Raw genomic sequence first — 27557 nt, forward strand, 5'->3', positions numbered from 1 at the left:
TATAAAAACAAAGAACAATCATAAGCATCCATATGCTACAAACAGTTGTATTGTTTTTGATGTGTACAAGACAGTAAGCTGGTACTCATCAGGTATACTGATACTCTTATTAGCATACTCGTGTATTGCTAATTCCTGTAGAATTCAGAAAATTCAAGTTCATACCTTGCTAGCAAGATAAAGATAGATCATACAGTTCTGAAAGTTGTCATTTTATTCTTGGTTTAACTTTTCATTGTCATCTTCAGAATCATTTCAAATCAATTTTCAAGAAAATTCACCTTCCCTTTAAAGGTCTTAACATTTTGATTAGATTTAAATTGCCATAGTTCCTGTGTAAATCATTGGATTGATTTTACATTGATTTTCACCGGCAATAGTTATTCTAAATCTTATACCTAGATATAATGGAGTCTGTGTTTAAAGCTTTAATTCTGCATACAGCCACCATGGGATACAACCATGGGGTATATTTCTATCAAAACATTGTTAAATATGTAAGTTATAACAGCAGTTGTCATGTTTGGAATGGTATAAAAGTTGTAAGGCAATAATTTGGTGGAGTAAAAGGCAGAAGAATATAAAATAATGGGGAAATTACAAATGGAAGATTTTTGTTATCTGAATAATCTGTTAAATTTTATAATGGGAGTACACCAATCGTATAATAAAAGCCTTATTTTGAAACAACCCCAATAACTACCCAAGAAATTACACTCTGTTCTAGCATGATGGCTAAAAATTAGGAAATAAACTTTCAGGCAAAAGACAATTGTTTTTAGCTATCAGAGGTTTCCCTGAAGTAAACATATATTAAGATTAATTTCAGAAAATTTTCTACATGTCAAATATATCATTTTTGTAATAAATTCCTAGTGGAAAATTAAATTCTTTTATCTTTTTGTACTACTTATTGTTAAGGCCCAGAACAATAAGAAAAGTAAATTATAAAATATACACTAGTATTTTTATTTAAATAACATTTTAAAATAAAGATCTGAAAGTTTAAATTCTGATAGTGATTAAATGTCAGGTTCAGAAAATGAATAAGTGTAGCATTAAATTGCAAACACTAACTTGCTCTTACCCTAACTAATAATGTAGTATAGAAATAGGCAACAATTATTCATTCAGACACTTTCCTCAGTGCCTAGAGACTTGCTTAAACTTGCTTTTTAAAAAAAAAGTAACTTAAAAAGTGGAAGCTTTGTAGCATACTACAAAGGAAATCAATGTCATCAAGCATAATATGTATCTGAAGAAATGTCTTTGGGGCCCACAAAGGTTGCATTTGTAACCTGGGAAACTATTACTTTCTGATAGATAGGTGTTTTGCTACTGGAAGTACCACTTTGGTAACCATTTTAGAAGTAGACACATCTGCCATGGTGGTCATTTTATAAATGTATCTTAAGCTTCAAAAGTTTCATACCCAATATACATACAGATTTTATTTGCTTATTTAGTCAAATTTATATGGCTGCCCATCTCATACACAGTAACTCTGGGCAGCATAGAATAAAATCAGGAATTAAACCCATTTAAACAATAAGAATAGGTAAAATAAGAGCACAAGAGGAAACGTATTACACAAAGTACAACCAGCACTCAGGTTCCCTGTTTCCAGGGGATCTGAGTCTTGTTGGAAAAAACAATTTTTATAAGGGTTGGTGCTAACCTCATCTCTGGAGAGATGATGTTCTAGAGGGCAGAGACCATGGTACAATATAATTAGGTAGAATATTTCCTATTAATTTATTAGTTTTATAATAAGCATATTATTTTTATGAATTATATTTTATAAATATAAATTGTAATTAAATCTTGATGACTTTTTTGCAGGAAAGTTCATATTTTTGTTTTACTATTAAAACGCTTATTTATTCATGGCCTGCTTTTGTCTATAAATACTGTGGTAGAGGATGGACAGAATTGTTTATTTCAAATTAATCTAAATGGCTAGAAATAAAGGCACTCATCTTCAATTTAGCATAAAATGTAAGTGGTTCTGATTAGTATTAAGACTCCTGTTCATTAATACAGTTCAATTTCAATAACAAAAATCAGTTTAGAAAAAATGAAATACACATATCTGAATTAATTTTAACTTCTGGGTTATATCTATGAGACCAATGTTTTCATACTGTTTGCACATGTTCACAAATAACTATAAAGTCCTTTTGGTTACGATTTTGTATTATAGCTCTGAAATACATTCTGATTTGTATTTTATTTTAACCCAAAGAAACAAGTAAACACACTTGTAGGCAATTTGAGCTTTTAATTCAGTGACCAGGCTGCCAGAGTTATACTTTACGCTTATACTATACACTATAGATTATGAAGCACAGAAAGCATAAGATCTTCTACTAATCTTTTCTCAAAATCCTGAGGTCTAGTGTTTATTTTTTTTTAAATCCTAACAAGATTGATACAGGCAGCCTTCATCCATTCCCTCAGCAACTATTCAAAGTTATGATAGCACTGAAAAATGAGTATCTGACCAATCCTCAAACTTACAATCATTGCAGTGTCCATGCAGGCATCTGATAAAAATTCAAGCATGCCTGTATTTGTGACTGACACTTTTCCTCCTCCAGCTAACCTTTGTCATCATCTGTGCCTGCTTTCCCTCCACTGTGCTCGCTGTCCTGGTTACACTTGGGGGAGGCATTATGGAAACTATCCTGCTGGCTGGTGATATCAAGCCCAAAGCAGGAGTACCACTCTAGGAGATGTGGCTTTTGCAAAGATGCTGCATAGTGGTGGAGTAATGGATGAGATCAATCCAGGTGAGCAATGCAATAAGTTATTGATGAGGCCTGGGGGAGACAGGCTCCTAAGCAGGCACTTCTTGTCACCTCATGACTCATGCATTAATTGCTGTTCCATGCTTGGTGCTTGCTTGGCATGCCATAGTTCAGGAGCTTCTTGGTCCACTTTGGCTCAGGATCTTGATGCCGTGGGGCTGGTTGATATGTTGTAGGGCTTGAGACAGAACTTCATGTGGGTGGTAAGTCCACCGAAGGAGAAAGCAATCATGTTGCGGACAGGAAGAAAGGGATGGTGCCAAGGCAACAGCCATCCCTACATGTTGTGCAGAGCAGCCAAAAGGGCAGAGAAGGAGGGGAGGAGAGATAGGCAAGTGGGGAGATTTAAAGGGAAGGCAGTCTCTTGCTTTGGAAGAACCAAGGTGTCAAGCTGGGAGGGATCAAGCTAGGAATGGCTTGGATCAGCACGGTCCCTGTCTTAATGACCACAGGATTTGTTTAACAACAGGGACTGCTAGTACTGCCTTTGCTAAGTGGGATGGTCATGTGATATTTCTGTAAAAAAAAAACCCTCTTCACTTAGTTACCAAACTGGCAGTCCCAATTAGGATGATTAAGTGAGGATAACCTATATTTGCAAAATCCCAGTTGCATTTCCATTTATATTTGAAAGACTACTATAAAGTTTATGTACCATGTTTCACCCTAATGCTTTCAAAAAATACTTGATTCCAGGCTCTTGACTTTAATTTAGAAGTATTGTTTATAGCAAAATTGTTCATGTTAATAGACAAAAGGGTTAGCGCAGATTACTTTTTTAATGATCTTGTTTTTGTCAGCTAGTATTTTGCAGGATACAGCACCATATAGTTATAGGAAAACTGTATGAGCTACAGCAGTGTTCACATATGCTGCTCGGAGAAAATGATTTTTATACTGATTAAATTTGATCATTTGTTATTTTAAAAAAATTCTTTTTAAAAAAGTTGACAGACGGTTTGAAAATTTGAATCAGTGAAAAGGAATCCTGATGTTCTTCCAGTAATTTTACAAATGACTTGACTTCTGCAGGTAATCAGGTTGACTGCCTGTTTTCCCAGCCACAAACATTTAAAATTTATGAGGTGCTTTTTGCTTATTTTTTATCACAAATCCTCTTAATATTAACATTAGGATTAATGCAGAAAGTTGAATCATTACATCTGGTTCTCTACCAAGCTGATTTCTCTACAATGGAACCTCAATTTACAGACTTCATTTAGCAGTATTTGGATATCACAATCTAGGTTTTTGTCTCTCTTCTCCCATAAATGATAGATATATTGTACTCAAATTGAGATAATTAATTATCTTAAACTCACAGCTTCAGCAGTGACTTGGGCTACTTATGAAGTGACATCATTAACCAAATATTTGGATATTACTGAATTTAGCTCCTCCCAAAATCATTTAATAGAGCCAAGAGTCAGAAACTAAGTGAAATAGACTCTCATGGGCTACTACAATTATGAGCAGATTTCTAATTCAAACATTTGTTGAAGGTAATATTCTGAGAGCAGAGGGCAAGTTCCACAGGTGCTGTAAAATGGCACTGCAAATTTAATACTCTACTAAATTGTCTGGATTATATAGTTAACCTTATTAATGGTGTTCACTGCCAAATTGTAATGTGTTAATAATTACATCATTTCTCTGACACATACCATTGTAGGAGCACAGGGACAACATTATTAATAAAAGTTGTTGTAATTATATTTCATTATGTTATACATTGTATTTTGGCCATATTCATATGTATAATCATTCTATTTTAAATACTATTTGAAGGAAATCCAAAGATTCACCATGGAGAAATCAAAATGGATGCTGCTTTTAAATCTGCAGTCTGTGAAACTAAGAAAAGGGGTTTAAAGTTAAACAGCACCAGTGTTCACAGAACAGTTAAGAGAATACAGAACTCAGAATACAGAGGTTTGGGAACAAAACTAAGTTAAGAGCTTGCAGAAGGTCAACAGGGCTGAGGCCAGTCTGAACTTTGGGTGGATGGTATTCCTGGGGGCAGGTACCAGAGCAGAAAAGGCTCTTCTTCTGTATCCCGCCAGGTAACACTCCTCAATTGATGGGATTAGACCATATTCCTGCCCAATGGCAGAGCCTAAAATTCTTAATTATAGCATCCATTCATGCCAATTTGAATAATGAATTATTTGGGAACTAAACTATAGTCGGAGGAGACAGTGTCAAATAATAAAACTGATATCCAAGTTAGAGATTATCCTGTCAAGTATATTGTCTTGATTTATTTATGTTATGTGTCAGTGAAACTTTGAATTATTCTGCTCAAATTATTGAATTTTATAGCTGAAGGGGAAGGTAACATGCTCCTTGTAGGAAGCCAAGTGCTTATGGACTTGTGAAATTTCCTAGTAGACTTTTCTCATTAGATTTTTTTTTCTAGGCACTTTTTAAAAAGTTAATAAAGTATGCAGAAACTTTTTGCAAACTTGTTGCAAAGATTGCCTTGGCCCTTTTGGCATTCTTATAAAAATGTATACAGGTAGTCCAACTTAGAACCACAATTGAGCCCAAAATTTCTGTTGCTAAGTGAAACATTTGTTATGTGAATTTTGCCCCTTTTTATGAATTTTCTTGTCACAGTTGTTAACTGAATCAGTGCAGTTCGTTTAGTGATTGTTCAAAGTTACAATGGCACTGGAAAAAGTGACTTACGATTGTTTTTCACACTTACAACCATTGCAGCATTCCATGGTCATGTGATCAAAATTCAGAAGTTTGGCAACTGACTCATATTTATGACAGTTGCAGAGTCCCTTTTGTGAACTTCTGACAAGCAAAGTCAATGTGGAAGTCAGATTCACTTAACAACCATGTTACTAACTTAACAACTTTCACAACTAGGCCACCGTGCCGCTTGAATATCTAGAAGATTTACCACAAATTAGGGTAAATAAATTAGTAGAGTCAGTCAAACTATATAAAGTAGTCACTTTTATTGTACTCAGAGACCTGACTTCTTGATCAGTTGAGATAAAACAAAGTCTATGAATTTTTAACAATACTGCATACGAAAAAGAATTCAAAGAGCGTATTACTAAAATAATTAAGACATACAATAAATGCATGCAACTAGAAAAAGTGGTAAATATTCTACAAATATTCGAGCGGCATGGTGGCCTAGTGGTGAAACTGCTCACCTCCCATTCAGAAGATTGAGAGTTTAATCCTAGGTAGCGGTAGATATTTCTTTCCAGAGTGCAAAGAAAAGATATCTGTTGCGAACTCTGCGTGGCATCAGAAAGGGCATCCAGCCAGTAAACACTGAGCTCCATCTAGGCACCCCGACTCTACCTTGAATTAAGGGATTATAGGGTCATTAAAAGGGAGTTTTATTCCACATGTTTATTTAATTACAATAGTTTGATCAGCTGTCTAGGTGGACATGGCTTCTTTCAAGTAAATTGTCTCTTTCATAGTGATTTATACATATCTAATTTTAAGTAATTTCACTTACATTTTGTTCATTTAGCTACTATATTTAATATACATATTCTATCAAGATAAAAGCTTCTTAGAGAAGTTTACTAAAGATAATTATAATGGTAAAGCAATTTTTTAAAAGTAAATGCAGTTACAAAAAATAAGAAACAACATTTTAAACTTAACATTTAATATATATATTTCAACAAAAGCAAATTTAAAATGTAATAAAGGCTAGTAAATATTAAAAATTCCAAATATACAGAAAACAACTAAAAGTGACTTTATATGTACATGTTCATATGGGAGAAATTAGTGAGGCGAGCCTCTTGACTAAGACCTTTTAACTGCTCCCATTAGTGTTAACATTTTTAATGTACCATCGACAAATAGCTGAGGTGGCAGATATTGGGAAATCCTACTAGTGACTGGAAAGGATTAGAATAAAAGGAGCACTTAAGCATTAACCATAGGAGCACAAAAACAGGTGCTAAGTATCAGAGCCATAGAAGTAGGGGGTCTAACTACTCTAGATAAGATACAAGGTGCAGACTATGCGGAGATGCCTCAGAGATACTCCGACACATAGTGGCAGGATATAAGATGCAGGCAGCAAAAATATGCATTGAATGGCACAACTAAATACCTGGCATTGTATACAGGAAAATCTGTACGATATATGGATTAGACCAGGAGTGTCAAACTCAATTTCATTGAGGGCCGCATCAGCATTGCTGTTGCCCTCAGGGGGCCGGGTGGGCATGGCCTACTGGGTGTGCGTGGTTAGAGTACGTATGGCCTACTGGGTGGGCATGGCCAGCTCTACATCGTTCGCATCAAGGGTGTCTATGGGGGCCTGGGCAGGAGTGGGACAGATCTGAGGGTCTCTGGCAGAAGGAGGGTCTCTGGGCCAGGGCCAAGGCAGTGGGGGCCGTTCCCTCACTGTTTCCAGGATGGCTTCACGGGCTGCATGAAACCACTTCGCAGGCTGGATCTGGCCCCCGGGCCTTGTGTTTGACATGTCTGGATTAGACCCTCGCAAGTCCAGATGGATAATCTCACAGAGGATCAAGGAGAATAGGAAAGGTAAAACCCTATGGTTCTTCCAGCTCCAGAAAGACATGCAGGTAATAGCCGGTCAATTAGACATCATGGTATTATAAGGTAGTTAACTAATCAACTAAATATTATTTATTAAATTTATAAAAATCAATCAGAAATGCAAATAACAATGCATAGTCTTTAGACTATGCTAAAATTATAGAAAGTAACAGTCAAATATTTAAAGATTACCATACTGGAAAAAATGGTTAGGTTTGATCTGAATTCTTTGGTTTTTGAAAAATTAAGTTTTATTTTAATTATATACTTGATGTCATGGTTCTGATTAATGAGACAGATCAAAGAACACTGCATGATTGTTTATTCCAAAAAAGTGTATAATAATGAGAATGGAGCATCGGCACTCATGGATGGATGCCAGAATCTGAATTCTCCTCCCCTTAACCCATCATAACATACAGAATCTCTCTCCCTTAATTACACATCATGAATCACATTCACCAATTAGTTTAACACAAGAAGTTTCACTTCCCTTCTGAAGCGCGCTCTTATCTTCTCAAAACATCTGGGTTGAATTCCTCCGGCACTTTAGTGATTCAAAGCCAAACAGTTAACGCAAAAGGCTGCCTCTTATACTGCCAGTGCAAAAACCTGTCAATGTTTGCAGCATTGACACTTATTTTATGTCTTTTATACTTACTTTATGTCTTTTACAGCAAATATACCTTAAAGAATATTGTCTTCAACTGAAAAAGTTAAAATAACTACCAGTACAAATACACTGAAAAACCCTTCCACCTCAACAACAAAATTAAAATATTCACAGGAAAGGAATACAGTATAAACTATAACTTTCTCAATAATATAGCATTGTTTTTTTCTAAATATCATGTAGATTCCCAAACTCCTTCATTATTTTAACATGGTTCAACAGTCAGGGCTGGCTCTTCTGCTAGATGGAATGAACCAACTGCCTTTTGGCTAAAATGAACGGATGATGGATTTCTTATTTCAAAATAAAGCACAAAAGTCAACTTACAATAATTCATTTAATGACTATTTGAAGTTTTGATGATACTGAAAAAGTTACTTATGTGAAGTTCTCACACTTATGACTGTCATAGCATCCCTACAGTCATGTGATCAAAATAGGGTGCATGGCGGCAGAAATGTATTTATAGTTGCTACCGCATTCCCAATTCATTATTTGCAATCTACCCAAACCATATCCAACAAGCAAAGTCACTAGGAGAAGCCAGGATTTTTTATTGATCATGGGATTCACTTAACAATCTGTTATTTGCTTAATAACCATGGAAAAAAGGTAATGAAATTGGGTTCAAGTCACTTAACAAGTACTTTATTTATTTATTAAATTTCTATGCCACCCATCTCTGCAGCATACTGCTGACTCATATGTAAATGATGTTCAACTAGGTCAGTGATAGTGAACCTTTTAGAGACTGAGTGCCCAAACTGCAACCCAGACCCCACTTATTTATCGTTGGGTGCTGGATGGGCATGGCCTGCTGGGTGGACATGGCTGCAGTGGTCATGGCAGACTGGGTGGGCGTGGCCAGGATGGGCATGGCCACCTCAATGTTGCTTGTGGGGAGGAACGCATAAGGGGGCTGGGCAGGGTTTGGGGAGATCCAGGGGGCCTCTTGTGGGTGGGATGGTGGGCAGGAGACTCGTCCTGCAGGGTGAGGCGAGGCAGGAGGCAGGGCAGGGCTGGCATTGCCGTGAGGCAGGGGCCAGGGCAGCTGCTGCATGACACCATCGGCCCACACACAGAGCAAGCGGATGGAGGCCAACTGTGTCCATCAGTAGCCACAGCCCACCAGCCCCTCTGGGGCTCCATAGCCTGCTGCGAATACCGGCCCAACCCTCCAACAGCAGGGGAGGGGGGATCTGATATACCAGTTCCTTACCTCCTCCCAGCTTGTTCTGCAGCCTCATGGGAATGGCATTGGACACAATGCGTGAGGTAGCAAGTGGCCAGTTTCAGCGCAAGGTGGCTGTTTACTGCCGGCCACGGCTATTTGCCGCCTCGCGCGTTGCATCCAATGCCGCTGCCTTGAGTCCCCAGAAGAAGCTGGGTGGAGGTAAGGAACTGGTATACCGGTTTCTTACCGCCGCCCAGCTTGTTCTGCGGCCTCATGGTAGCAGTGTTGGGCAGGAGGCAGCAAATGGCCAGTTTCAGTGTGACACGGCAGTTTGCCGCCTCACGTATTGTGTCAAGTGCCACTGCAATGCAGCTTGGCTGAAAGTGGCCGTCGACAAATGGGGCAGGTTCCCCCCTCACTTGCCCATTCAGCTACAGCTTTGGTGGCTACAGGCAGAGCTGCGAAGTTATCTTCTCTAACAGAGAAGAGAACTTTGCAGCTCTGTGTACAGAGCTACTAAAGCAGCAGGTGGAGCGCCGGAGGCTCAGGGAGGGAGGGTGCTGAAGTGGGCAGTTCAGCCATTGGCAAGAGCAACATGGTTGAGCGGAAAGCAGCCTCAGAACAAGCGGGGCAGATAAGGAAAAAAATCCTTGCTCCCCCCAGAAAGTGCCTTACTTTCCTTACCTAACTGCCAGCTCCGTGCCGTTTCTTCTTCGCGATCTGCTGCCACCGCATGCAAGGGAACAAGTTTTTTTGGGGGGAAAAAGGTCAATCAATCAATTCCAACTTCTTGTGAAAGATCTCTCTCTCACACACACACACATTTTATTAAAAGTTTTACAAAGATAATAAAAAATGAGCACAAACAAATGAAGAGCAAAGGAAGCAAATAAAGACCTATTAGGTTATTGTTTCAGAGATATTTCCTTACCAGCTTCCATAATGCCTTCAAAAAATACAAAGCTTCTAATGTACTATCCTCACTAGAAAAATTGCAATACATTCAGAGATGGATCTGCCTTAAAAATAGTGCATGTTGAACAGTGCAGCAGAGTTAAAGATCAGCACAAGAAATATTTGATATTTTGTATTATGATAAAGTTTATGTCATAAAAAGTGTTATAACATTTTCCAAATTTCAGTTCCATGGGAGTTGTGGGTTCCGGATTTTGGATGCATTTTGTAGATCAGCCTGTTTTTTTAACTTGGTTCAAAAAAATTGCCCTTAGTTAACAGTGACAGCAATCGCAGTTTTAGTAGTATATGGATAAAATATATCTAATATTAGGAATAAATGGGAAGTCAGTTGGATGCATATTTAATTGTGACAGCATTGTGCAAAAAAAGATAAGCAGACATCAATCAGCTTATCTCTCATTTGAAAATTCCCATGAAGTTCATAGGCTTAAAACATCCAAATTATTATAAGCTTAAATGCTGATTAAATATATGATTAGTAGTCATTATTGCATAGTATTGTTCAATCAGATAAAAATGTCATGGTTATGAAAATATCTCTGGGTAATAGCAAAAGGAAGAAAGAAAGAAAGAAATTGTTTTGACAGGGAGTAGAAAATTTCAATAATATGTATGCAGATGCATAATTTGATGATAAATTGTTGTATCCATTATTATAGTTTTGCATAATTATATGGCATAAACAAAAGGATATATTTTAAGTTACAAATGTTAATTGATATTTCCTTCTCACATGCATGAGTGTTAATTAGTGTTTCCTCCTCATATGTACATATGAAATTTGCCATGTTGAATTCTTTCCCTTAAGAATACTTCGCTACATCACACACACACACACACACACACACACACACACTTTATATGTGAATAGTTCTTACAAAACTGGTATTCAAAGTTAAATTTATTGCAAACTGAAGAATTTTTTTAATGTATAACATCAAATATTTCCTAGAGGCAAGTAATAAATAGTGTGAGGTTTTAAGTAGAATTTAGGAATCCAACAGAAATTAAGAAAGTAACGTAATAAAGAACTGCTATACAGAGTTACACTAGGAGTTTATCCAGTTTGATATCCTGTCCAAAACAGCTGCAAGATATTGAATGTCCTAGAGAAAAAAAATGGGGTGGGGGGACAAAGAGGAAATGACTCACTACCTGTTGTTCACTTTCAACTTGTAGAAATCAGATGCTTTAATATGCTTTGCAAATGAACTTATGTGATGACTGGTAGAAAATTGTGTTCTCCAAGCATCTGTCAAATGCATAGTTGGGTATCAGCTGTGCTCTTTCCTATTGTAGTATTCAGCATCAGTAATTTTACAATTTAGTGTGTTTCTTTAGTACAAATTAATTATTTCATAACAGTAGCTTTAAGAACTTTATTAAGAGATCTATCATAAGTCAAGTTACAATTCTGTTGTGATGTTTTTCTCATTTTAACATCCTAATTGTATTATATTAAATGCATATTATACTTTTACTACAAGGCACTGGATAGTAAGAACTTGCAATGCTTTGGATTTTAAGGCGGAAAGTACCTAAGAGTGTTGGCAAGGTTGAGCACACAAGTAGCACCTATCTGCAGCTCCCTAAAACTAATGTGGAATTATACTGTAGGTGTAGAAGGAAGAAGTGCAATACTGAAAAAGGCCCAGAGCACTTGCTTTCAGGTATTGTAACGGGTGCTAAATGATATTTGAATCTGAAGCACTGCACTATATACCATATTTCCCTGAAAGTAATACCTACCCCGAAAATAAGCCCTAGCTAGGGCAGGGGGTGGAGCTGCCCCACGCGTCCTGCACCCACTTACCGTTACAGCCAGGCTTCCCATGAATTGATACCTGCCTTGCCTTGCTGGCCCACTTTCTGCAGCACTCCCCGGCCTGCATTTTGCCGTCAGAGGCCTTCAGGAAATGCCTCTGCAGCTGACAATGGCACTCCAGATTCTCCTCCGGCCTGCATTTCACTGTCAAGAGGCTGTACAGGAAAGTACAGAGAGCAGGAATCTGACTGCCTGCACGAAACCCCCCCCCCCACTGAAGTGGTACCTATTTTATCTACTTACATAGAACATGCTTAGCTGAGGCAAGTGATGGGAGGTTCTCCTGACATGCAGTGCTAGGACTCAAACTGCTGGAGCAGAAACCATCTCCAGCATCATTAATCCACAGAGCCACCGCGCCTCTAAAATACAGTTTAAAATCTGGTAGTCCTAGTATTCCTCTTTCCTTGGCAGCTTGTACAGTGTGTCTTCTGATCATTTTTTTTGTTTATTTATTCATGTCCTACCTTTATTATTTTTACAAATAACTCAAGGCAGTAATTCATGTGAGTCCAGAGGAAAAATAAAGTTGTATTACAGATAACATTTAGTGACCACAATTAATCACTAAGCAAAGCAGTTACTAAGTAGAAAACCACATGACTGCAACTGTGATTTTGGTTGCCTCCTAACCGCTCTTTGGAATGCTCATCCCACTACTGGATAATTAACAAGAATGGTATTTACATTTATTGGAGAGAAAGGAATAAGAAGAGATTAATCCACATTGAAAGCATTGTGCTAGTGTTACCAGCCACTTTTTTAATCACTTCATCCCTAATCATTCTATTGTTTTTGGAGGGGCAAAGGAGAGTTTGCCTACAGAATTTTTGTGGCAAAATCATGGTTTTCTGGGGGTGGAACAAGGGAGAAGAGGAACTACAGTTGGCACATGGGAGGAGGATAGGGCAGGGAGGTGCCAAGGACAAGCATTGATGGGGCTGGGGTAGACATAGTGTTTTTCCTCTCTTGGTTTGCAGACCTGGATAGTGGCTGTTAGTTTGGATAGAAAAGATTAGTGTGTGGAGAGAGGGGTTTCCAGGTATGCATATTGCAAAGGGTGCATCCCTAGCCCAATGTGAGCACCGGAAAATGGGAAGAAGCAGTGAAGGATAGGGCTTCCCTAAGGACCCTCTTGCATGCAGCCCCAACTCAGGCAGAATGGCAAGGTAGTCAAGAACATTTATTCTTAATTGGCAACAGGGGTGATTGGGCATCTACTTCAAAAAGATGCCCAACAGCTGCTTCATGGGTCATGATCCAAAAGGACCCAAAGTCCAGTGGCAATGGGCAGAGTAAAAGGTGGCTTTGAAGCCACTGACCAAGCCCTGCCCCCTTTCCAGTACCCTATTTTTTAGTCAAACTTTTCCTCACAGTGAAACATCAATAACTAGCTCCATCTTTTTGTTAAGGCCAATTAAATTTATTTGTTAAGGCATAGTGTCATCCGGCTATAAGCTGAATGCATATATTGGTCCAGTATCTGATTTTTTAAATATAAACAATGCTGCACTTCAATAGTTAGATGGCCTAGAGTAGACATTTGTATTTGAACATAGATCTTTTTAACATTTATATTTTTTTGTGTTTTACTAATATGTGAAATGTTAATATATAATGCTAGTCCATATATGATATGTCATATACTAAATGAAAAAATACACTTTCTCATGAAGTTTCTTCAGTACCAAAGAGAAAAAGCTGGCTAGAGTCCTAAGCTGGCACAACCTAAACTGGCTGGTCAAACGCCTCTGGGTGCTTACTCTTTGCAAGCATGCAGAGGCAGAGACTCAAGAATCCTACAACCTGGAATGTAAAATGGGGCTGGGAAGGCACCTCTTTGGATCCTTATAAATTCCTAATAATTTTTTGAACAATAATACAGAACCCTAACACCATCCATTCATATGCATTTAAAAAATAACAGTTTATTAGTAAACCTTTGGATAATTGAACAGTTTTGGTTACATTTAGTTTTTTAGAAATTATTCCTTAGCTTCATTGTTTTCTATCAGTGTTGTCTATGGCTTTAAATCAAATCATTTCCTTTATTTAGTAAACCTCAAAAATAGTGTTGTACCTGCAAATTTTAACATAATATACTTTAAGAGCTAGCATTTTTGATAGTTTGTTAAAGTGTGTTAGAAATTGCTAATTTATAATTCAATTTTAATGAAACAGCAGAAGATATTGACATAATATATTTTTGCAAATTCTAGGAGGCGAAATTAAGGATGGGTAGAAAGGCTCTGCTAATCTGGTGAGGTGATGGTAAGTGTAAAGGCTGTTTGAATAGCAAGGAATTGATGTAACTTCATTTTGTAGCAGCTGATTAGATAAGTATGTTTATTAACATGTCTAAATTTTTCTTTTTGTATATATTCATACTATTTTCTTCAACCTCTTAGCTGTCAATTTATTTTATTTGAATATGAATACATGAGAAGTAGTAGATTATCACCCCCAGCAGAACTCAATCCTTTAAAAAGTCAATCAGGTTTTATCCTACTCGGTCTTAATTGCTCACTGCATAAAGATGAAATGTAAAATCTACCACCTCTATAGGTAGACTGATCCACTGTTGTGCTGTAAAGAAATTGTGTTTGGCCATGGGTATGAGGAAAAAATGAATAAAACATTAATGGAGAGTTTCAGAAAAGATTATTCCATGTTGAGAAAAGAGAAAAACATGAGAAAGAAATTGAAAACAACCCAGTCTTCATTCTGTTAGATATAAGATGGGACATAGAGAAACAACTTCACCTAAAGCATATGTCTTCAAATTCCTGTATCATCTTTGTTGGCCTGTTCTGAAATTTCTCAAACTTGTAAATACCCATCTGGAAATATGGTGCCCCAGTACTTAAGGTGTGTGGATTCACCAATTCCAAATAGAAAGGAATAATGACTTCATGTGTGTTTGATATAATGTCACTTCTGATGGAACCCCAAACTGAATTAGCTCTTTTGACAGCTTCTCACACTGCTGGTTTATATTCAGCTTATTGTCAATCCCTTTAATAATGTAGTATTTCCATATCATAATTCCCCTTATATGTGTGTTCTACATGTTGTTTCTCCCTAAATGTAATACCTTACATCTTTCCTTGTTAAGACATCCTTTTTGTCTGTCCAGTCTGCCAACTTGTCCAGGTTAGACTAGTTTAGTTTTGTCATTCTGGAAGTTGACCAGGCCTCCCAATATTATCATCCTCAAATCTGATAATGTGCCCATCAGTGTAATTATCCATATCATTAATACAAATATTAAATAACACTTATCTCAAGATGGATTGATATAAAGCAGTAGCTAACTCTTAGAGCAGTTAGCTAGCCATTTGTGGTACCATACAACTTAACAGCTCATCAGTGAGAATGTTGTATGGGAAAGATTTGCTGAAATCAAGGTGAATTATATTCACAGTGCTTCCTCTGCCCACTGGAATAGTTACCCTGTGAAAGATCATTAGTAACTATCTACAGTGTACATATACTAGCCTGATTTATTACCTGCTCTAATATATATATCTAGAGATCAGTAACCAGTAATTTATAATTACTGGGCTTCTCTTTTTTTCTTTTTTTAGAAGTGGCACCTCCCCCCGACAGCTCTTTATTTAGTTCCTATATCATTTCTAGTTGTGCAATGATGATAACTCTTTGGGAAGATAAAGATATGTGGTCCACTACCCAAAGGTTGCACAAAATTATTATAAATTTGAGGCATAATATTCTTGATCTCATAACTCAGGTTAATGGGGAAAAATAGTGTCTACCAAAGCTATTCAGCCACAGGCAAAAGTTTCATCTGAAATCTTAAAATAATACTATTAAGTTTTCTTTCCTAGAATAAAGAAGACATGATTTTAATAACTAAAGCGTCCAGTAGAGCTAACAGTATTTATTTATTTAATATTCTGCCTTTATTATTTTTATAAACAATTCAAAGTAGTGAGCATATCTAATACTCTTTCCCCTTCCTATTTTCTCCACAAAACAATCCTGTGAGATGAATTGGACTGAGAGAGTGATTGGCCAAGGTCACCAAAGCAAGCTTTCATGCCTAAAAGTCACAGTCTCCTGATTTCTAGCATACTGCCTTAACTACTAAAGCGAACTGGCTCTTTAACTTTTAAAAGACATAGAATAAGGTCGGCAGTTTGGCGGGTCGAATCCCGAGTACCGCGTAACAGAGTGAGTGCCTGTTACTCGTCCCAGCTTCTGCCAACCTAGCAGTTCGAAAGCACATAAAAATGCAAGTAGAAAAATAGGGACCACTACGGTGGGAAGGTAACAGTGTTCCGTGCGCCTTTGGTGTCTAGTCATGCCGGCCACATGACCACGGAGACGTCCTCGAACAAGCGCTGACTCTTTGGCTTTGAAACGGAGATGAGCACCGACCCCTATAGTTGGAAACTACTAGCATGCATGTGCGGGGGAACCTTTACCTATATATTATTCAAATTGCTAATAAAGAATTTGGGAGGCTAAGATGATCATTTCGAACTCATTTATGTTCTCATCAGTTAGTCATACCCTTTATCTGAGATTCGAACCCGGGCTGATTGTATATCAGGCAGTGTTTTAACCTCCTTAGCCACGGGGTTCTTTCAAAAAGCCTTGACAAGCTTTTTGAAAGAACCCCGTGGCTCAGGAGGTTAAAACACTGCCTGATATACAATCAGCCCGGGTTCGAATCTCAGATAAAGGGTATGACTAACTGATGAGAACATAAATGAGTTCGAAATGATCATCTTAGCCTCCCAAATTCTTTATTAGCAATTTGAATAATTTGCATATATATATATATATATATATATATATATATATATATATATATATATATATATATATATATATATACATATACATATATACACACACGTCCATCTTTAAAGAGTAATGAGATCAACTGCCTTAGTTGCTACCTTTTAGGTATTGGGAAAACTATACTTTTTGCTGCTTTTTAATATGCAGTAAGGTTTCTTTAGCTATAAGCCTAACTATAGGGTTGGGATCAAGATTATTATAAGGGTATCTTTGGAAGAAATAAGGATTTGTTCCAATGATCAGATTGAAATTGTGAGCACTTGTTCATACAGTTGCCAGTATTGGACCCACCTTGATGACACTTACAAATAGGTATATTATTTAATCCAGGATCAGAATTATTAGAGTGATGCACATTTTCTGTAAGTGATTTGGACAGTCATTCATATCTACTAAATGGAGTGCATAGGTTGTATACATAATAAAACCAGCTGTAGCATAGAATTTCATAGGTTTTCTCAAATTTGCCCTGCAGTTATAAAGGCTTTCAGAGGAATGATCTGTTTTTCCACTAAGTAATCTCAGTGATATGCACTTTTCTGGATGGCATTAGCTAAACCATAAACACATAACTGACAAAAGTAAATCTGAAAGCACAGATTCTGAAACCAAAGTAAATGTGTTCTTAAAAAGAACACAAATGATAGAAATACTAGAGTTCCAGCTTTATCATTGAATGCTGTTGAATTAAGACTTTACATTCCCAGAATTATCTGCAGAAAATTTAGGGCAAAATTATGATATAGTGAACATTTATTTTCTTCATTTGTACCAGTTAGATTTGCCAGAAAGAAGCATGTATTCAACATGGCTCATTTTCCAGAAATTGATTTCATTTAGTATTGCCAACATCAGATTACTTGTCCATGTTGCTTTGTGGCCTAATAAAATAAACTCAGTTCTATATAAATTTTAGAATTTTGTCTCACTCATATTCATTTTGCTACATTAAAAAAATATTCTGACTTATTTAGTACTAGACATTCTTAATTAGGATACAACTCTATGGATAACCCTCTGGGAACATAAAGGGAAGACAAACAGGATAAAACTGTGTAGTGGGAAGATTGATTAAATCTGCTTAATTTTTACTCAGGTAAAAATTGAGTTGACTAGAGTTCAATCATAAATAAGCTATAAAATCATAAATTGTGTATCCAGTCATTATATCTATTTTAAAAAATGTTTTTGAAGGAAATTGTAAAACTGAGAAAAATGGTATTCCCATTGTTTTATGTGGATAGTAAAGAATCTTTTTAAATATTGATATCTATGTACATGGCAGCTAACCTTTGTATATGATCATTACTCTTAACATGGCTATGGATTTATATATGTACTTCTGTCTAGTGGTGGGATTCAAATACCAGAACAACCGGTTCTCTGCATGGCCTGGGAGGCTCAGAATGGACTTCCGGAAGTGGCATCCACGCCCTCCTGGCAGTCCGTTCTGGGCATGGGAGGCCTCCCCTGGGCCTCCAATGCTCAGAACAGACTTCCGGAAGCGGTATCCATGCACTTCTGGTGGGCCATTATGGGCCTGAGAGGCCTCCCCCAGGCCTCCGAGGCTCAGAATGAACTTCTGGAAATGGCGTCCATGCACTTTCAGCGGTCCATTCTAGGCCTTGTGAAAAAGGACTAGGGCTTCAGCCACTTCACTGGTCAACAAAATATTAGCTACCATTTCTACTAAACCGGTGAGAACCTACTGAATCCCACCACTGCTTGTGTCTATATAATTTGTTAATAATACCAAAGATAATGTATAGGAAATATGAAAATAATGCAAAGAGGCTTTATTGGACTGAAGTTAAGGTAGGAAGTTAGAACTGTGCACCTATTCACACAGTATTCTGAAAAATAAGGACTAGACAGATTTTGCATTGCTCTGCATTTTTATGGTATTCTCATTTATTATATGACTTAGGTAAATATGTGCTTTTAGGCCCTCAATGGAAACAGCTTATAAAACAGCTGGAGGAGACTGAAAAATAAACAATCCATGGTTACTTTAACGATTTGAAGATGAGATCCATGACACAGGACTTTTAATTTTCAACTTTTTTTTCTTTTTATCAATTTATCTAGCACTTGCTACAATACTCCAAAAACATAATAAGAATCTCTCTGCCACATTCAATGATGCATTTTTAGTATCTTCAATTTTGTAATGATTGTTCTTCTAGGACTTTAGTTTACAAATGCACTTGAAATTTACATACCTGGTTTCGGTATAACATCTTTAGTGATTCAGTTTGGCGGATATGCCAGTTGTCTAATAACGTATACTTTAATGGCCACTAAATATTCACTGCCATGTGAAAGAATGACTTGGTTATTATTGTTTATGTTAGCAATGCTACTGGTATGTCAGTAATGCGGTATTCTTCAATTTAGCAGCTAAGTATAGTCTGTAAGTGTCTTGCCTGTGCTTCATTCTTTCTCTGCTCATTTTTTGCTTGCTCCACCACATTCTTCTATATATTGCTGAAATCACTTTCCTGTATTTTATGAAAGCTGGTCAGAAACTAATGGTCCATGTTTGAAATAATTATTTCCATAGCTTTAGCAACCATTTTAATGTCTGATTTCTCTTGTTACTGATAAACTTACACTTCTCCCTTTTAAAGCTTTTATGATTAAAAAAACATAAACCAAGAGATATCTAATTATCTTGCTTGCCATAAGGTTATAATCAGAATTATAGAATTTTGCACCAAGAACATTTTTTAAAAGTTGAATCTAAAATAGGTTAGATTCATGGCTCAGCTATGGCATCAAAAAACTGATGGACATTCAAAAAGTCCTGTAGTAGATATTTATGTACCATTACATGATTTTGAAAGTAGGAAAATCTACTTTCTACTTCATTATACTGATACGAATATTCATTTTGTCAGAATTTACTATTTGTTTATTACAGCCAAAGGCCACACATAAATCAAACATCCAAATAAAACAAAACTAAACAAAACCATCACAAGAGGACATAGCAATACATCACAATCCATGGTGCAATCAATGGGCGACCAAGGTCTGGCTAGTTTTACAAGCAGTATATCAAAAACAAGCTAACTTCAAAAAACTGAATCACACTGACCTGACAATAAAAATACAATGAGTATAGTCTAAAACTGGGTAAAACACATAATAAAATCAATTGTAAAAGGTTATTAAAAAGATCTACAATGATTATTATGTGTTTCTGGCAAATCCCCAATGCTGCGGCAGAGAGTCTGGCCACCTGCGCTTTGATCTCTGCCTGCTCGTCCTTAAGCAGCCACTGTAAATAAATATTTTCCAAACGACCAGGATGCCTATCAGTAATGGGGAGGACATAGTTTTTTCCGAATGGCTCTGTAGAAGGATCATTGAAGGAGTATGTGTCCAATGGTCTCCACCTCTCCTGAGCCACAGGGGCAGAATCTTTCAGACAGTGGTGTCTTGTTGTACGTGCCGTACAGGACAGCCGATGGAAACGCATGGCACCGTGCAAGCGAGAATGCTTTCTGGTGGTTTACTGACTCCAACTGACTTAGATACCTGGCAGGTGTAACCACGTATCTAATAGAGTCTGGAGCCAGAAACAATGGAGCTAAACCTAAGTCCGCTTGGCTCTCGATGTTCTCTACCCTTTGACGTAAGGTTTGTTTTGCTTGGTCATAGTCCAATTTGAGAATTGAGGCGGATGAAAAACCTAGTTTGGCAAGGTTGGACTCGACTGCCTTGATCCATGAAGAGGAAAATTTATTTTTTAAAATTGTCAGAATTAAAAAAAGATGATTACAGTTGAAATTTGTTGATTAGAAAACATGTAGTAAAATAAGAAATACTGTAGGATCAAGAATGAATGGCTGATGAACGTATGCTGATTAAATTCAAAGTGAATAACTGGTATGAAAGAAGTCAGTTGAAGTGGTTTGGTCAGATAAAGAAAATGAACAAGATTAAAACTGGAAAACAAATATGTAAAGAAAAAAGTCCATCAATTGAAAGAAAGGGGAAGACTGAAAAAGGTTTGGATAGGTGAGGTTGATGAAATCCCAAGGAATGAATAAAGCAATGTATAAATTTGGATATAGACATGGTAACATCAAAGTTGGTAAAAAGATACTGAATAGTGTTGGAAATTATATTTAATTTTCCCTTTATTTTTTATTTCCTACCTTTATTTTATTTAGTACTTATTTGGGAGGAACACTTTGTATTTATATATACTGCCTTAGTTTTCAAAAAGGGAAAGTATTTCAAAAGAATCACTTTGTTAGTCTGCAGATTATAGAAAAATTGCCAGCACATTAAGGTTTTGATAAGCTATGCTATGTATTCGTTTACTTAATAGATTTTTACTCTTCCCAAATTAGGGAATATGAATACGATATCAGGGAATATGCTTCTCAGTATGAATACATCAAATAAATCAATAAAAATGCAAAAAATATCCACAGTATGCTATTTACCCATTTTTATAAGATAAGAGAATATTTGTAGGCACCAATATTACGTTAGACCACCAGAGGTCTCTTGTTCTCTTTTGCTAAAAATTACATATAGATAAAATAACTTCACTGTACACAAAAAAAGAGATCATCTGCAAACTATGTGTCACTGTTTGGAGAGAGAATTCTATTGTGGCAGACAACTGATTAAAATGACTTTTGTTGCCTGGAGAAATGCTATCTTACATAATCATCCTAGGTTCTATATTATTAGTAAAAAAAAATAACCTCGTTTATTCTACCTGAGATTACTTGTAATAGTCTAAGACTGAGTTTTGTTTAATCAAAGCATATGTTTAGAGTGTTTTCAGTCTAATTGATAAATGGATATTCTGTAAGCAGGATGCTGTGCATACAGCACCCAACTTAAGTCTATAATTAAAGACATAATGTTTAGCTATGTGTTTGCTTAACAGTTCTAGCACGGAAGCATATCTCCCTGTTCTCAGATTTCCATTTTCCTCTGTAGTTGCAAATACATTCTCTTTAATTTACTGTCATCTTCCTCCTATTTCTTATCAGATTCACTTCCTATGCAATACACAGCTTTTTTTCGGTGGGGGGGCACATACATTTACACCATGAAAATAGTGATGTAGTGTTGTATGAAATGTGAATAGAAGTTAGAAGTAAATCTGCCCTGCTCAAAAAAGTAAGGCATTGCAATTCTCTGCATATCAACACAGAAATAAGTTTCATCTAGATGAGTGGAACTTAACCTCAGGAAACTGAATTGCATGCCTAGTACCTGACAAGATCAGAAGAATAAGTATACTTTTAAGTATAAAATATAACCAAAAAGTGCATATCACTTTTATTAACCAGATCAGTTTTTGCATACAATATGCTTACAGCAGTAGCTTATATAATAGCCCCTTAGTCAACAAGTAGGAATTAAAATTGCAGATTATTTATTTGTTATTTATTTCAATTGACCATTACAGACACCAACTAATTCTTAAATTTCTACACTATGTTAACAAGACTGTTAGGATTTTAATAGATTTCCTGATCCTAATAGTGTGAAATCTCTAGGGGGATGCTGTTCTAGAGAAGTTGGGTTACATTTGCAAATGATAATGGTTTAAGAGCAGAAGGACCCACTCTTCCTGATCTAACTGAGTAGGCAGTAACAGTTGAGAGCAGACAATGTTCTGATCCATAAAGGGCATTAAAAGTTGCTAACTCCTTGAATTGAACTTGGGAACCAAATAATAGTGCACTTTTGAAGTAATAGTGTCACAAATCCTAAAATGATACAGGTCCTTAAGTACATGAACTGCTGTATTATGGACCAGTTGCAGCTTTTGAGTGATCTTCAAGACCAACCCAGCTACAGTTCATTGCAGTAGTCCAAATGAGAATTGACTAAAGGCTGATTTAGAGTTGCCCACATACCTATGCTGCAAAGGGGTTGATGGGTAAGTGGAAATAGCAGAAGGCTGCAGACAGGACAGTGCAAACACATCCCAAATCCCAACTATGCGTTCTGTAGAGGTGTGCATCCTGCATACTGATTGGTTGATCTGTCTTTCTTTTCTGTGCTTTGCTGTCAAGGCTAGCCAGAATTTAAAATTTCCTCACATATAAAGAAATGCTGTATAACTGTACCCTTGCGTGCAGTGCCAGAAAAGTCTGCTGAGCCCTGAGGCGCCATCAGGAAGCAATCAGTGCCTCTTGAAATAACACTATAAATGGTATTAAAATCCATTGAAAAGTCAAGTGGTAGTAGAAATCATGAAGGCCTTGGAAAAGAAATCCAGATGCCTGGATGTGTCTATACCTATAAAGATCAAAATAATGCTAACAACGATATTCTATGAAAAAGAAAGATGGACTTTGAAGTTAGATAGCAAGATTATTGAGCATTGCTGTTGAAAAAGATTGCTGCTAACCCTAAAAGATAGACCAGAATGAGAAGTCTACTTTTATTTTAATAGCTGTAATGACAGAATCTTGCAGGTCTGAATGTGCTTCCCCTCTCTTTCATTTTGTCTTCCTGCAAACTAGGAAGGTGCTTGTCTGAGACATTTTCAAGCTATATTCTTTGTCAAGGCTTAAGTCCTGCTTATTTCATCGTTGCCCTAATAGCAGATCTTCCTGCTGTCCTTAAAACTATTTCTTGTGCTGTCTCTACTATTCCTAACAATACCATGAGCAGCCAAGAAAACAAACAAATGGATCATCAAGCAAATCAACTCAGAATTGTCATTTTAGACACAAATGACCAGGCACAAATTGTCCTACTGTGAACCTAATGCAAAGACTTAGCTCTTTGGAGAAGGATCTGATGATGGAAAAAGTGGACCGAAACAAAAGGACAACCAGCAACAAGGTAGATGAAATCAATTGCCATGGCAATGAGTGTGTTTTAGAAGACTATATTGGGCTCCTGGATCATTCTGGGAAATCCTATGTGGTCACTGAGTCAGCACCAACTTGATGTTACATAATCACCAGCAACTATATTGTTATTACTGTTGTTGTTAGTTCAGTCAGTTAGCCTTTTCATAAAGAAACTTCTCTTTCTTTCAAGAATAATCCTGGAATGTGTTTTATCAAACCTTCAGTCTAGATTAGGTAACATTTTAAATACACATACAAAGATATTCAGAAATTCAGCAGTTAACACTAGTAGACTGGAAATCTGAAAGTAATAGAAAATTGTGTGTCTGGTCTTGAAAAAGGGTTTTTTATTTGTATATTTTAAAGTAAGATTTCTTGTTGAATTGTAATATATTTTTGCTCATTGCTGCTTAGGAGCTATTTAGTAATGTGAGAAACCTTTACTAGCAAGCTAAATTCTCCTTGTTACAGAATCAGTGGAGGCAACATTGAAAGACCAAATTAGGGACAGATCATCATGGAGAAAATTTAGGTAGTCGCTAAAAGTCAACACTGACTCAATGGCATCTAATGATTTTTTTTTCAGAAGGTCTTTGTAATTCAATCATTTTAAATTGGAAAATATGGTGCTTTCAAATATTCATTATTACATTTATTGGTAATCCATCCAAATATTTGTTAACAATATTACTAATTGAGAAAGAAAAAAACAATGTGGCAATCCAAGAGGGAATTAATTAGTAAGGATTTGCAAAGCATTCAAAAGAAGCACTTCACAGTTTTTGTTCATATGAATTATGCACTACATCTTGAAGCATTAAAGTTGTCATAAAATTCAGAAGGGTGGTAAAGCTGCTTTAGAGACTGTTGTTGGCTGTGTATTTGTGTTTGTGCTTGCATAATTGTTTCATTGGTAATCCCTCCAGAAATATTGCCTTTGCAAAATAGGAATAACCTTCAAAGCAGCCATGTTTAAGTGGAATAGAATAGGAATAGAATAGAATAGAATAGAATAGAATAGAATAGAATAGAATAGAATAGAATAGAATAGAATAGAATAGAATAGAATAGAATAGAATAGGAATAGAGCTGGAAGGGATCTTGGAGGTCTTCTGGTCCAGCCCCCTGCTCAAGTAGGAGAACCTATACCATCTCAGACAAGTGACTGTCTACTATTCCAAAGAACATTACTGTTTTAATGTGATAGATACATTGTTATATTCATAGCTTGTAAAGCACTTCTTTCAACTACATTGTATACCCTATTAAGTTTTAAATAGTGTTAATTCTTAATTACTTCACTTATTTCAACATCTCCCATATGTGAGGTGACTCTATTCTTCTTTTGTTGAAATTCATCATGCACTTCAACATATTTGATTGTAATGTTAATTAATATAAAACTAAATAAGTAGTGATACTAAATTTCCTCGGCTAAAACTGACTAAAGGTTAGACACCTGCAAATGATTCCAGTAGTTGAAGATGTCCAAGTGACTGGAAGTCAGGTATCCATTCCAGCATGCAACGATGCTGCTCTAATGACTAGTGTAATTCTTAATTAAAATGAAAATTAGCAGGAGGTAGAGAATGACACCCATGCAAGTCACTGATAATAGTATTAAGAGATTAATTCATTCTCTGAAACCACAGATAGATTTAAATTTCAGTGAGGTGTTAGCTTTGTAATCCAATTCTGTAGATATCTACTCACAAGAAAACTACCTTTTATTTATAAGAAATTATTAATAATAATATCTAAACGTCTGGAAACTAAGGACTCTAGATGAGGAAGAGTTGACTGGCTCAACCCTGGCATGGTTGTGATATTATCTTACTGTATATAAAAACAAAGTCCCATATTTTTTCCATGTGCTTACCCATCAAACCTAAAAGAAAAACCTCCAGTTCAGTGATACATTTACTCTAAGAATTCTCGTACATATCTGATCCCAATAAATATTAGCCACCAAATCTGATCCCAATAACTATTAGCCGACAAAGGTGATAAAAAGTGCCTTCAGAGATGTTACATCTCTAACATATGTTTAACATTCCAGTTATACTTCTTTGATAATCTATTAGGTGTTAAATAACATAATTATCTTGTAAAAAGTCTCTTTAAATTATAACTCAAAGTGAATTTTAATTCCTTCCATATAATCTGCCACTGATTTAGCATAATTTGTGCAAAAGAAATTGCCCATTTAGTAATAAAATCTTTAACTTACTGATCTTATATATTCAATAAATGTTTATGCATCTTGGCAAAATGATGTTCCATCGTTAGTATACAAATCCATTCACATTCAGTTTTCTCATTTGTAAAACCAAAGTTCTTATCTCAGTTACATCTTTCTAACAGTTGAACATAAACCATTGACAGTTAAAACCCTTCTTTTCCAGTGGTTCCCTGATTTAAAGTCTCCTTGAAAAAATTAATAAATCTCCTTAAGTCAACCAGCTTTGTGTAGATATCATTTTTCCTCTGAAAAGTTTATTGGGATGGCAATAATAGAGTAATTTTGGAAGCCAATCTCAGTTTATATCTATTCCAACCTTCAGTACAGCATGAAAATCTGTTAACCTTCGATTTGTCATGCCACCCAAATCTCAAACCATATCCTTTCCTATCCAGTAACCTCCTATTTTTCAAAGTGAGCCAGTCTTTTATCCATACCAAACAGCAGCAAAATACAATTTTAAATAATATCCTAACCTTATCTCTCTCTTTGACATCTTGCAACAATTCATGTTTAATTTTTCCCCTTGCTATAAAAACATTTATGTAAGTTATTGATATTGATGTCAGCAAAAAGTACTGATATTGATGTCTGCAAAAAAGATTTAAACTTACTGAGTAATGTCTGTTTTACATCATAATTACTAACAGAAATCTGTTTTGAAAATTAGTAGATACAAGTTATGCATATGTGTGATATTTGATTTTCTTTAACTGAATCCAACTCTTAGAGACTGCCTAGGCATGTCCATGCAATTCCCTTGGCAAGATTTCAGAAGTGGTTTGCCATTGCCTGCTTTCTAGGGCTGAGAGGGAATGACTAGCCCACAGTCATCCATTTGACCTTGTGCTTAACGCTGGACTAGAACTCCAGGTGTCCTGGTTTCTAGCCTGCTACTTTAATCAAAGGTGAATTGTGAAATGTAGTAGTTAAAAGGGGGAAAAACTTATCAAAGTTTTGATGTGCGTTTAAACAGGAAGCATTACTTTCCCCTCCAAACAAGTAAGGCAGTGTTCTAGAACCTTGAACTTGAAATATTCTAGATCACAATGTGCAAAGTAGTGAGGATTCCTGTATGTTTAGCTAAATAGATTTCTTCAGACAGCAATAGATAAATGACTTATGGTGATAACTTCATCAGTATAAAATTGTTATGGTCTACTTGAGGCAGATTATGTAAACTGCTAAATCAAGCCAAATATATATTTTTTTATAATATTAGCACAGCCTTTTGCAAATTGGTACCAACCAGGTAGATTGAGTTTCTCAGAACTATCAGCCAACAGCATATCAATCAGCCATGCTCACCAGGAATTCTGAAATAAATTGTCCCAATATATCAGGCTTCAATAAACAAGCAAATTCATTTTTGTATGAAGGGTCCTTGGTGCTCTCTGAGCTCGTTTATTTTCTTGCAGACTTTGCATTACCCAAACTAGGTAACATCATCAGTGCTATCAGTTTATATTTTGGTGTCTTGTCTGTCTGTGTGGGTGGGGCAAGTCTTAGGGATTCTTTGGTTGGGCTGTTTACTAATGGCTCTTTGGCCTTTTCTTGTTTGGCCTTTTCTTGTTTGCTTATTTGATTGTTGGTCTGAAATTGACCTTGGAGCTAAGCTAT

The 27557-nt window shown here is 36.3% G+C and overlaps 1 protein-coding gene across 4 annotated transcripts in view; it reads left to right on the plus strand.

Moving 5' to 3' along the window:
- Positions 1–27557, plus strand: part of BBX (BBX high mobility group box domain containing) — a 94290-nt gene that overhangs the window by 14840 nt on the left and 51893 nt on the right. For 2 of the 4 annotated variants that reach the window (XM_083361369.1, XM_083361367.1), the window contains exon 3: positions 14240–14291. The exons of the other annotated variants lie outside the window; for them this stretch is intronic. Coding sequence is in view for 1 of the 2 variants with exons in the window: in XM_083361367.1 (XP_083217493.1) it covers positions 14289–14291 (3 nt within the window). In the remaining variant the exon portion in view is untranslated. The remainder of the gene's footprint in view (positions 1–14239; positions 14292–27557) is intronic. 4 annotated transcript variants of the gene reach the window in all.

The sequence above is a fragment of the Vipera ursinii genome, assembly GCF_947247035.1.
Source record: "Vipera ursinii genome assembly, chromosome: 4".
Classification (NCBI taxonomy): domain Eukaryota; kingdom Metazoa; phylum Chordata; class Lepidosauria; order Squamata; family Viperidae; genus Vipera; species Vipera ursinii.